Source organism: Pristiophorus japonicus, chromosome 22 (genome assembly GCF_044704955.1).
Source record: "Pristiophorus japonicus isolate sPriJap1 chromosome 22, sPriJap1.hap1, whole genome shotgun sequence".
Classification (NCBI taxonomy): domain Eukaryota; kingdom Metazoa; phylum Chordata; class Chondrichthyes; family Pristiophoridae; genus Pristiophorus; species Pristiophorus japonicus.
Genome location: NC_091998.1, coordinates 20,617,315 through 20,631,029, shown reverse-complemented (window position 1 = coordinate 20,631,029; position 13,715 = coordinate 20,617,315). Strand labels below are relative to the sequence as shown.

The 13,715-nt window shown below is 40.6% G+C and overlaps 1 protein-coding gene across 3 annotated transcripts in view; it reads left to right on the top strand.

Moving 5' to 3' along the window:
* rassf4a (Ras association domain family member 4a) overlaps positions 1–13,715 on the top strand; it is a 298,691-nt gene extending 284,976 nt beyond the window's left edge. For all 3 annotated transcript variants that reach the window (XM_070865382.1, XM_070865380.1, XM_070865381.1), the window contains 5 exons: positions 2,846–2,947; positions 4,165–4,216; positions 5,079–5,200; positions 5,301–5,398; positions 13,501–13,715. In XM_070865382.1, the coding sequence (XP_070721483.1) occupies positions 2,846–2,947; positions 4,165–4,216; positions 5,079–5,200; positions 5,301–5,398; positions 13,501–13,570 (444 nt within the window). In that variant the 3' untranslated portion in view covers positions 13,571–13,715. The remainder of the gene's footprint in view (positions 1–2,845; positions 2,948–4,164; positions 4,217–5,078; positions 5,201–5,300; positions 5,399–13,500) is intronic.

Here is a 13,715-nt window from a genome sequence, read left to right as displayed (position 1 = left end):
CACCGCTCTTCCACCATGCCCACACAGCTGACTCTGCTGTAGTAGTCAGGCACTTCCTATACTTCTCGAAACTGGACCACTGTGATATAACCATCAATGGCTGCTACACCCGTTCTCGATAACAGAAAACTCTGCACTTTTGAAAAAACTTTTGTGGTGAATGTTTGAAATCATTCCCTGTTGTTAATCCCATTAAGATCAGGTCTGACCTGCAGTGTGATAGTCACTGTTTAATTTGTGCGGCTGTGGAATGCTGCACAAATTCATGAGTGACCCAAACAAGCAACAAAAAACTTCAGTGATTTTCATTGAGGGTAGAAGTTTAAGATCATTGATTAACACGGACAAATAGTCTGTTGGTGCTTCCAACCAACATCACACAACTTTTTTTTTTAAACTTTAAAAAAAAATCTCAGTTGAAACTGCAGCAGTTGTTTAGCTTGCTGGGATAGCTCACTGGTGTCGAAGTGGCAAGATGTAGGCATATGTTCACAATGTATGGGAGAAGGGAATTAGTGTTGCATTAATGCTTATTCTGGGGCAATTGAATGTGTCAAAGGGATTTTAAACGGAGAGAACTTTTTAAAAATGAGTAGTCGGTTGTAATGGGATTGTCGGAAAAACCCATCTGGTTCACTAATGTGGTTTAGGGAAGGAAATCTGCCGCCCTTACCCGGTCTGGCCGATATGTGTCTCCAGACCCACAGCAATGTGATTGACTCTTAACTGCCCTCTGAAATGATCCAGCGAGCCACTCAGTTGTATTCAAGAAGGTGGCTCACCACCACCTTCTCAAAGGCAATTAGGGGCAGGCGACGTCCACATCCCGTGAATGAAAACATTTATTTTTTAAGTAAAATGTCAAAAATTTACAAATGTATCATCTCTGTTCCTGTACTGATGTGCTTCAGCCAGAATGAACCATTGCTTTATGTGAACCTGGTTTAAACTGCAAAGATAACAGACCATAACGACAGAACAAACAAAAAATAATACACCATGGAAAAAACGTTGCCCCACACCAACATTTTTTTGAAGGGATGCCATCCCAAGTGGATTGCCTTGTGATAATCTCTACAAAGTGGTGCACCTTGACTTTCAGAAAACAGTAGACCGTGTTCTTCACCAAAGACTAGCATTTAAGCTTGAAGCAGTGAGTATTCAGAGAATGGTTAACAAATTGGCTGAAAGGTAGGAAGCAAGTGGCTACTTGCCTGGAGAATTATGTTGTGCTGAGGTGAGGTGCTGAGTAGGATGACTTAAGGATCGGTTTTGAGACTCTTACTGTTCTCTAATTTATGTTTACTATTTGGATTCAGAAGCTGAATGCAAACTGATCAAGGTCATCAAACTAGGAAGGTCAAATGTGAGGAGGCAACTCGGGAACTTTAAAATATACAAGTGGGCAGAATAATAGCAGAAGAAATTTAATAAGGACAAGTGTAAAGTACTGCACATAGAATGAAAAAATAGATGAAACAAAATACTCTCTGAATAGTATTGAAATAGAAAGAGGCTAGAGGTTTTAGTTGGCTTGATATTCAACATGTCCAATGACTGCGGATTATCAATAAAATAAGTCATGGTTAAATTGTATAAGTCATGGTTAAATTGTATAGAGATCTGATATAAGCAGTTCAAATCCGACTTCAAATATGGGTGCAACAAAAATCCATTTATTGTGTCTGACCAAGTCAAGATACACACACAATGGGTTAGAATTTTACCAACTTTGCGACCGGGTTTTCGCCGTGATTTGACGCTCCGCGGTGAAAACTCGGTCGACGGGATCTTCGGGCACCTTTTTGCGGCGGCGCTTCCACATACCGCCGGGGAGAGGTGCGCCGACGTGCAACGCCGCGGATTGCGTTACCGTCGTACTTTCGGCACACTCCACCACGCCCAGAATACCGACAGGGTCAAACCTGCGGTGGGTAAGTATGGAGACCTGCAAAAAAGGTAAGTTAAAAAGTTCTTATTTTGTAATTATTTTTCAGTGATTTAGTAGGTAAGGGTTATGTGAATGTTTTGTGAATGGTTTTAACCCCTCCCAAGACCTCTCTCGCAGTGCTACCGGCCTTGGACTAAAGTTGTCACAACTCGTGGTTTGCGCCGCGAATCCTCATGCAATGCCGAGTTTACCGAAGTAAAGGCTGAAATTTAGGCCTAAAAATGATAGCGCAGCGAAAACTGTAATTTTGGCGTAAAACTACCGTTTTCGCTGACAACCGAAATTCTAGCCCCATATCTTTAATGAGTAAACATACAGAGAAATAATTTATACTATCGCGTGTTCTTTCCCCAGGTAGAGACGTTACCTCTGTCTTTGTTTCTTTCCAATCCTGATTTTCTCTACAACTTGTTATGAAAATTTTGAGAGCTTTATACATCCTGTAGTTTCAGCAAACAATATATTGAGTGTCAGCTAAGTTGTACCCTGACAAATCAAACTCTAAAGCATCTTGGGAATTAACAACTTTTAACCATTTCATTAAGTAAAAATAACCCAAAAACTTTAATTTTATGAGATTAAACCAAATCCTAATCCTGCGTACAGATGTATACACAACTAGGGTATTTTACAGATCTTGAAAGAAATTTCTAGTCACGGTGACACAGGCCCTGGATGCATTGTGCAGGACAATTATTACACTGATCCTTGGGGTTGGAGGACTGAGTTGTGAAGAAAGATGAAGGGGGAGGCGGTGGGATGGAATTCTAGAAAGAAGACAATGACATCTAACTGGTGACTTACTTTAAGGTGGATAAAGCATTTTTTTCCCCCAAACGTCTTGCACCTTTCTCTCATTGTATAGTTATACTCTTTCTCTTTCTTGATCTTCAGACATCTGTGTTTACACCAGCCTATGGGTCTGTGACCAATGTCCGAGTGAATAGTAGCATGAACACTTCACAAGTACTGAATCTACTGCTCAACAAATTTAGGGTAAGTGGGGCCAGTATACGTGCAGATTTAAATTATATGTTTTCTGCGGTAAAAATAATGGGAGACTAACCATTATTAACGTGTAAATCAGACAGCAACTTCCAGCAACCGCACATGCGCAGATAAACACGTAAATCCGGAAGTTGCTCCCTGAGATGCCCTGCTTCTTTAGAAGCACAATAATAGTATCTTGCCGAGAGACTCACCATTGAAATACATGGAATGGTGTGAAGTTGCTGTACTTACCTGATTTATACACACTAAACTCCCCAGACAAAGCTAGGGCTTGTCTATTCCAGTGTAAGAACCCTTTTAATTACTGCCAAACAACGTCTCTGGCACTGAAAATAACTAACAACTGCAGAGTGGAGTCTCATTCCTTCAGATTTTAATTATTGGGGAATTTAAAAACATTTAAAACTTTTTATCACTCTTATCTTAATTCAATTTTCATTCCCGCTCGTTATTTCACTTTCTGCACCTGATTTGACATTGAATTAAATACTCTAACCAACACTTCCTGGTTCAGACTGCACTGCTCATTAAAAATTCTTCAATCTGATTGGTTAAGGAGATGAACAGTTGCTTGCCGTAATCACACAGGTCCCAGATGCTCTGTAGAGGGCGCTGCGCTGTTTGGTTGACAGCAACTTCCACTGCAAAAGCCCAAGTGCAAGTGTAACAAACAGCTGGCACCGTTTGCTAGCCGTTCAGAGCAAAATCGAGTCCAAAACTTTAAAAATGGTCCATTATTAGGTCAGAAGTTCAGGTAGCACTTGGACATCAATTCATTTTATGATCTAAGGATTGTTGGGCTCTTTTTAAACATAAAATGGTAGAAATGTTTTGGAAGATTACTTATGAAATAATAACTTAGTTTGCAAAACTTTGTTGTGATGAATTTATGTATTAGACAAAAAGGACACATTCCATTATAGAAGCTTTCAAGTCTACACTGTGCATGAAATAATCCTTTCCCAGTTATTTTAATACAGCATAATTTATTGTGTGTTTGAAAAATGGAAAAACTACTAAGATTAGACTATTTTTGAAGTCCTTAAAAAAATGGTCAGCAGTGTCTGAGATTTCCATGGACTGATTGTGTGAATGAAGAGCAGGTACATGAAATCAGACTTGCTTTATGGCAGGACTGAAACCCAGCTTACCATCACGTCGCCCTGCTTTATTTCACCCAATTTTCTTGATGTGTTTTACAGGTGGAAAATATTGCAGATGAATTTGCTCTGTATGTTGTCCATGAAAGTGGAGGTATGTTTACCTGTTCAAAAAAGCATCACCAACATTGTAGAGGAAATAAAGGAGTTTTTAAAATTCCTCTCGTCCCTCTCAAAGTTAAGAAGTATGCATGACTCCACTAAATTTACTGCAGTAATATTTGCTCAGTAGGGGCACTGCAGTTGGTTTCGGTACCTCCAGGTTAGGGCAGAGCGAAGGAATCAATGTTACAAGGTTCCCGCTGTGATCACTATTTAGTGGCTCTCACGGGATTCAAATAAATTGGTTAATACATCTGAAAAAGCAGACAGGAATTTGATACAACTGTTTGTACAATAGCATCATTCAGCCCATTCTACGCTGTTGAATTATAGTTTCCATATATTAAATAATGTTTGCCTTAAAGCAGTGGGAGTCCCCAATTATTACATACTGTGTAACAAGTAACTGCTACTTGAAAAATAACAGTTTGCTCACTTAACATATCGAGGCACTCTCGTCTAATCAAGGAGTGTAATGATGGTGAGGTCAGAAAGGATCTTGAATGTTGCCATGTAGTGGCAAAGACCCTTTACTTGGTGAGGAATAGATCAGCAGAAAAAGGATCAGGCAAGTTGATCCCAGCAGCCATTTTCAAAGAGGTTATGGCAGAAACATGGGAACAGATCGCCATATATCATTCTCAGTCAGGAAGGTGGGCAAGAGAGACAGGAAGTCTGCACAATATTGTTAGCGAAAGTAATGTAAAGATAATCATGGTATGTCATATTATACTGGGAACAATAAATTATGCTGCCCAATTTTTCATGTATCAAATATATTTTTCTTTTTGCTGGATAATTGGCTCCATTAATTAGACAAAACCATAAAACTAATATTGTTTCTCCTGTTTCAGAAAGAACAAAATTAAAAGTTTCAGAATACCCACTTATAGCACGGATCTTGCATGGACCCTGTGAAAAAATAGCACGAATATTCTTGATGGAGAAGGATCTCGGTGAAGAGGTCACCTACGACGTAAGCTCTGTGTCGTTTAAAATGTCTACAATTCAAACCCTTGTTCATGCTTACTAATATTTCTGATTTGTATGTGTCTAAATGATCTTTTTCCCCAAAGGTTGCTCAGTACATTAAGTTTGAAATGCCAGTCCTTGATAGCTTTGTTGAAAAACTGAAGGAAGAGGAAGAAAGGGAAATTAACAAACTAACTGTAAAGTAAGTGCAAATAATATTTAAGATTTCACAATTGTCAGAGACTACTGTAAAACAGAATAATGAATAGTGGTTAAACATTGCAATCTAATTGAATAGATAACATCAAACAGTGAGAGAAAAGTTCAAGCAGTGTATAAACATCATCTGATTCCAGAGATTATATTACAACCTAGGAATCAGTCCTTTCTATCCATTGGTATTAGTATGGTACGTACCCTGTACCAGACATATTAGTTTATCGTTAGTTTGCTCATCTTAATAGTATTGGTCGTGAAGCAGTTTGAGGTAAAGAAAGTGGGAACGTTTTTCTCTATTTTTATATAATCAAGTTAGCATTTTTTTAATATATATTTTTTTCTCATACTCCTTGTCGGCCTAGCATGAAGTCTGAAGCCGAGAGCTGCTGCATAGCTGGATCCCAGACCACTGCCACCGAGCCCTAAAATCAGCCACTTTCAAATTTCCGATACTGTTCCAAGCATGACTCTCATCTGCGACATGGTGGGAGAATTCACTCGGTTCATCCCTGCGTGACACGGCTCAAATTGGGAACTGTGCAGTGTGGGACTTGAACTAGTGTCCTACCACACTCTGTGGGGCTCCATCCCAATCACAACATTTATTTTTTTTAATTATCATGCTTGAAAGCAAGAGTGCTACCAACTGAGCCAAGTTGATACCATGGTAGATCTTCCATTTCATTACATAGGATATAAGACACAGAAGCAGGCCATTTGGCTCAACCTGTCCATACCGTGCTTATGCTCCACTCTCGCCTCCTCCCGTCTTTCCTCATCTAAATCTATCAGCATAACCCTCTATTTCCTTCACCCATGTATGCTTGTCTAGCCTCCCCTTAAATGCATCTATACTATTTGCTTCAACCATTCCCTGTGATAGCAAGTTCCACATTCTCACTACTCTTTGGGTAAAGAAGTTTCTTCTGAATTCCCCATTGGATTTCTTGGTGACTATCTTATATTGATGGCCTCGAGTTATGCTCTTCCCCACAACTGGAAACATTCTCTCTGCATCCACTCTATCAAAATCCTTCATAATTTTAAAGACCTCTATTAGGTCACCCCTAAGCCTTCTTTTTTCAAAACTAAAGAGAGTCAGCCTTTCCTGATATGTATAGAAAATAGAAACATAGAAAATAGGTGCAGGAGTAGGCCATTCGGCCCTTCTAGCCTGCACCACCATTCAATGAGTTCATGGCTGAACACGCAACTTCAGTACCCCATTCCTGCTTTCTCGCCATACCCCTTGATCCCCCTAGTAGTAAGGACTGCATCCAACTCCTTTTTGAATATATTTAGTGAATTGGCCTCAACAACTTTCTGTGGTAGAGAATTCCACAGGTTCACCACTCTCTGGGTGAAGAAGTTTTTCCTCATCTCGGTCCTAAATGGCTTACCCCTTATCCTTAGACTGTGACCCCTGGTTCTGGACTTCCCCAACATTGGGAACATTCTTCCTGCATCTAACCTGTCTAAACCCATCAGAATTTTAAACGTTTCTATGAGATCCCCTCCATTTTTCTGAACTCCAGTGAATACAAGCCCAGTCGATCCAGTCTTTCTTGATATGTCAGTCCCTCCATCCTGGGAATCAGTCTGGTGAACCTTCGCTGCACTCCCTCAGTAGCAAGAATGTCCTTAAGTTAGGAGACGAAAACTGTACACAATACTCCAGGTGTGGCCTCACCAAAGCCCTGAACAACTGTAGTAACACCTCCCTGCACCTGTACTCAAATCCCCTCGCTATGAAGGCCAACATGCCATTTGCTTTCTTAACCGCCTGCTGTACCTGCATGCCAACCTTCAATGACTGATGTACCATGACACCCAAGTCTCGCTGCACCTCCCCTTTTCCTAATCTGTCACCATTCAGATAATTGTCTGTCGCTCTGTTTTTACCACCAAAGTGGATCATCTGCCATGCATTTGCCCACTCACCTAACCTATCCAAGTCATTCTGCAGCTTGTATACCCTCGCATTTCTGGTATCATCATAAATCTTCTCTGCACATTCTCCAATGTCTCTAGAAATAAACCCTAATGCTTTGTTAGCTTTTTTTATAGCCTTGCTAACCTGTGTCACATCTTTTAGTGATTTGTGTATTTGTACTCCGAGATCCCTTTGTTCCTCTACCCCACCCAGTCTCTCATCCTCCAAGTAATAAGTGATCTCCCTACCAAAATGCAATATCTTACATTTATCTATGTTCAACTTCATTTGCCAATGATATGCCCATTCTGCAAGTTTATTAATGTCCTCCTATAATTTGTTGCAGTCCTCCTATTGACTATTCCCCTCCAATTTGGTGTCATCTGCAAAGTTAGAAATTGTTTTTGATTCCAAAGTCTAAATCGTTAATATAAATTGTGAACAACAGTGGTCCCAGCACTGATCCTTGTGGAACACCACTACCCACCTTCTGCCACTGCGGCCCTTTATCCCTACTTTCTGTCTTGAAGCCAGCTAGATATCCATTCTGCTACTTGTCCCCTAGCTTCACATTCTCGGACCTTGTTCATCAGTCTATTATGGGGTACCTTATCAAAGGCCTTTTGAAAATCTAGATAAATTATCATTGTTACCTTTTCAAAAATTTCAATGAAGTTGGTCAAGCAAGACTTTACCTTTTGAAATCCATGCTGACTATTCATTATTATAGTTTTGGCTTCTAGATGTTCTTCTATTCTCTCCTTTAGTAGGGATTCCATTAATTTTCCTACCACCGATGTTAAGCTGACTGGTCTATAATTTCCTGGACATGTTCAATCCCCCTTCTTAAATATAGATATTACGTGAGCTATCCACCAGTCCTCTGGCACTACATCTTTTTCTAACAAATTATGAAATGTGTGTAGCAATGCCTCTGCTATCTCTTCCCTAGATTCTTTTAAAATGCATGGATGCAATCCATCCGGACCAGGGGTTTTATCCTCTTTGAGTTTGATTAATTTGTTTAATATATCCCTTCTTTTTACTTTAAATTCACTTATCTCATTACGAAGCTCATCGTCCAATGTCAAGTCCACCTGTTCTATCTCTAGTCAATACTGAAGCAAAATAATTATTTAATATTTCTGCCATTTCTCTATCGTTACCTATGGTATTATCCGGTCTATCGCTTAATGGCCCTACTCCTAACCTTCCTTTTTTATATTTTACAATTTTGTTTTATGTTCCTTGATAATTTAATTTCATAATTCGTCTTTGCCTTCCTAATTTTTTTTTACTTTTCTCCTAATCTCTTTGTATTATCCTTTATCATACTCTCCCCTGCTATCCATGTACTTAATGTATGCCTCTTTCCTTACCCACAATGGTTCCCTTATGGCTTTATTCATCCATGGTGTCACATTAGTGTTTAGTTTGTTTTCCTTTTAGCGGAATATATTGTTTTTGCGCTCTGTTGAACACCGTTTTAAATGTTTTAAACATGACAAAATACAGGCAGGATGTCAACAGCCTTATACAATCCATACAAGTTCTCCTTTACCAACCTATGATTTCTGAAAATGATAAGCAGCTAGACATGCAGATTAGCTTTTGATGGAATTCTGAAATTTAGTGTCATATGCTAGTGTAATATTATACCCTGCAACACATGGCCACTGTGCTTTGTTTTAAATATCGTGATTGATATGTCCTTACTATACAGTATAAATGCACATGAGGCCCATACTTGAGAGAAGGTCACTCTGTGACCAGTTACCTTTATTACCAAGCCCAGGTTAGGAGTGTCTCCCACAAATTCACCCCCTTGTGGTCAATGTTCTCAAGGTGTACAACTTAGGTCAGCTTATACATGGGTTACAATGATAGTTGAATACATGACAGCGATTATCTGCAAGACCAGCATCCTTCGGTATTCACTCCCCCTCCGCCACAAAAGCTCTAACGAATAGCAGCACAGGGTGCAAGCTACACATGCTGAGCTTCCCAATCTTAGCCATGCTGCCACTGGGAGTCAAGTAGAGCACAAGCATTTTCCCACAGGAGCAAGAGGCATAGTCACAAGGACAGCTTGATCAGAGTGCTTCTGCATGCTTCCGAACAGGTGTGCCACTGTTTTAACATAACCTGCCCTGCGGAAACAGAGCAGGTTTTGGTCATAGAAAATAAACATAGAAACATAGAAAATAGATGCAGGAGTAGGCCATTTGGCCCTTCTAGCCTACACCGCCATTCAATGAGTTCATGGCTGAACATGCAACTTCAGTACCCCATTCCTGCTTTCTCGCCATACCCCTTGATCCCCCTAGTAATAAGGACTGCATCCAACTCCTTTTAGAATATATTTAGTGAATTGGCCTCAACAACTTTCTGTGGTAGAGAATTCCACAGGTTCACCACTCTCTGGGTGAAGAAGTTTCTCCTCATCTTGGTCCTAAATGGCTTACCCCTTATCCTTAGACTGTGACCCCTGGTTCTGGACTTCCCCAACATTGGGAACATTCTTCCTGCATCTAACCTGTCTAAACCCGTCAGAATTTTAAATGTTTCTATGAGATCCCCTCTCATTCTTCTGAACTCCAGTGAATACAAGCCCAGTTGATCCAGTCTTTCTTAATAGGTCAGTCCCGCCATCCCAGGAATCAGTCTGGTGAACCTTCGCTGCACTCCCTCAATAGCAAGAATGTCCTTCCTCAAGTTAGGAGACCAAAATTGTATACAATACTCCAGGTGTGGCCTCACCAAGGCCCTGTACAACTGTAGCAACACCTCCCTGCCCCTGTACTCAAATCCCCTCGCTATGAAGGCCAACATGCCATTTGCTTTCTTAACCGCCTGCTGTACCTGCATGCCAACCTTCAATGACTGATGTACCGTGACACCCAGGTCTCGTTGCACCTCCCCATTTCCTAATCTGTCACCATTCAGATAATAGTCTGTCTCTCTGTTTTTACCACCAAAGTGGATAACCTCACATTTATCCACATTATACTTCATCTGCCATGCATTTGCCCACTCACCTAACCTATCCAAGTCACTCTGTAGCCTCATAGTATCCTCCTCGCAGCTCACACTGCCACCCAACTTAGTGTCATCCGCAAATTTGGAGATACTACATTTAATCCCCTTGTCTAAATCATTAATGTACAGTGTAAACAGCTGGGGCCCCAGCACAGAACCTTGCGATACCCCACTAGTCACTGCCTGCCATTCTGAAAAGTGCCCATTTACTCCTATTCTTTGCTTCCTGTCTGACAATCAGTTCTCAATCCATGTCAGCACACTACCCCCAATTTTAACTTTGCGCATTAATCTCTTGTATGGGACCTTGTCGAAAGCCTTCTGAAAGTCCAAATATACCACATCAACTGGTTCTCCCTTGTCCACTCTACTGGAAACATCCTCAAAAAATTCCAGAAGATTTGTCAAGCATGATTTCCCTTTCACAAATCCATGCTGACTTGGACCTATCATGTCACCTCTTTCCAAATGCGCTGCTATGACATCCTTAATAATTGATTCCATCATTTTACCCACTACTGAGGTCAGGCTGACCGGTCAATAATTCCCTGTTTTCTTTATCCCTCCTTTTTTTTAAAGTGGGGTTACATTGGCTACCCTCCACTCGATAGGAACTGATCCCGAGTCAATGGAATGTTGGAAAATGACTGTCAATGCATTCGCTATTTCCAAGGCCACCTCCTTAAGTACTCTGGGATGCAGTCCATCAGGCTCTGGGGATTTATCGGCCTTCAATCCCATCAATTACCCCAACACAATTTCACAACTAATAAGGATTTCCCTCAGTTCCTCCTCCTTACTAGATCCTCTGACCCCTTTTATATCCGGAAGGTTGTTTGTGTCCTCCTTAGTGAATAACGAACCAAAGTACTTGTTCAATTGGTCTGCCATTTCTTTGTTCCCCGTTATGACTTCCCCTGATTCTGACTGCAGGGGACCTACGTTTGTCTTTACTAACCTTTTACTCTTTACATAGCTATAGAAACTTTTGTAATCCGTCTTAATGTTCCCTGCAAGCTTCCTTTCGTACTCCATTTTCCCTGCCCTAATCAAACCCTTTGTCCTCCTCTGCTGAGTTCTAAATTTCTCCCAGTCCCCGGGTTCGCTGCTATTTGTGGCCAATTTGTATGCCATTTCCTTGGCTTTAATAATATCCCTGATTTCCCTTGATAGCCACGGTTGAGCCACCTTCCCTTTTTTATTTTTACGCCAGACAGGAATGTACAATTGTTGTAGTTCATCCATGCGGTCTCTAAATGTCTGCCATTGCCCATCCACTGTCAACCCCTTAAGTATATTCGCCAATCTATCCTAGCCAGTTCACGCCTCATACCTTCAAAGTTAGCCTTCTTTAAGTTCTGGACCATGGTCTCTGAATTAACTGTTTCATTCTCCATCCTAATGCAGAATTCCACCATAGTATGGTCACTCTTCCCCAAGGGGCCTCGCACAACGAGATTGCTAATTAATCCTCTCTCATTACACAATACCCAGTCTAAGATGGCCTCCCCCCTAGTTGGTTCCTCGACATATTGGTCTAGAAAACCTTCCCTTATGCACTCCAGGAAATTCTCCTCCACCGTATTGCTTCCAGTTTGGTTAGCCCAATCTATGTGCATATTAAAGTCACCCATTATAACTGCTGCACCTTTATTGCATGCACCCCTAATTTCCTATTTGATGCCCTCCCCAACATCACTACTACTGTTTGGAGGTCTGTACACAACTCCCACTAACATTTTTTGCCCTTTGTTGTTCTGCAGCTCTACCCATATAGATTCCACATCATCCAAGCTAATGTCCTTCCTAACTATTGCATTAATCTCCTCCTTAACCAGCAATTCTACCTTTTTCTGTTATTCTATCCTTCCTGAATGTTGAATACCCCTGGATGTTGAGTTCCCAGCCTTGATCATCCTGGAGCAACGTCTCTGTAATCCCAATCACATCATATTTGTTAACATCTATTTGCACAGTTAATTCATCCACCTTATTACGGATACTCCTTGCATTAAGACACAAAGCCTTCAGGCTTGTTTTTTTAACACCCTTTGTCCTTTTAGAATTTTGCTGTACAGTGGCCCTTTTTGTTCTTTGCCTTGGGTTTCTCTGCCCTCCACTTTTCCTCATCTCCTTTCTGTCTTTTGCTTTTGTCTCCTTTTTGTTTCCCTCTGTCTCCCTGCATTGGTTCCCATCCCCCTGCCATATTAGTTTAACTCCTTCCCAACAGCACCAGCAAACACTCCTCCTAGGACATCAGATGCCCTCTTTACATTGCGTCTCATTTTACTTTTCTGACCAGAGTCCGCCTTGTTCCCACAGGGCAAGTTGGGTTAAAATCGAGTCACTGATATGTGCAGTATTGGCAAAAGCTTTTGGAAGCAGATTATCTGCCCTGTTAGTGGCATGGGGGAAACCCCATCAAAGCGGAAGATCAGGAAATGCCACTTATTTATAAAGACAGATAATCATCTCCTTCCCTCCCTTAATGGATAACAGCGTGGAGTGCATTTGAACCATTCAAAGCCAGGAAAGTTCCAGATTCAGTCCCTAACCAATATTAAATTAGGTGATCTCAACATGGACAACGCTGACTGTGCCATAATTGGTCTTACTGTCCTCATCTTCACACCTTAGCCAGACTAATTTTAGGAGGAACACAGTGGAGGTGCCCTGTGTCTCAGTCGGGCTTAATGGTAGGAGCTACTTCCTTACATGGAAGGATGAAAAATAAGAGGACAAATACAATTGGACTGTTCTCGGTTTCCAAGAATTGGCATGGATACAATGTTGTGTGCTATCCTCCCAGGCATGAAATGGTACATGCCATAAAGGTATTGAAATGGAAAAGTAAGAAAAAAACACTAAAACAATGTTTTATGGGTGTGTAATATAATTTCAAGTTGCGTATAATATAATTTAACACTTACAACTGTGCCAATACTCAGTCAGGATTCCTGAACCTATGCCCTTTCTAACAGCAGTATCTTTAATATAAGTTTTATTTCTGAATAGAAAATGGGAGCTCAACGGATAAAATCTTTTTGGTGCCTAAATTTAAATTGTATGTAAAACAAACATCAAATATCAGACATGTTGTTCTTCCTTTAAAGATACAGTGCACTGAGATCAATGATACATCAGCAGCTGGGAGACCTCACAGAGACTGAAGACTATATTTGAACAACGTGCATCTTTAGAAACAATGAAGCACTAGAAATTCAGTTTGGATGAATTCTTCTAAACAATAAACCTTAAGGGAAAAACTTTGTTTACTCGTTCAATTTGTTTAAATCATATTGCTCTTTCATTGTAACTTTTGTCAAAA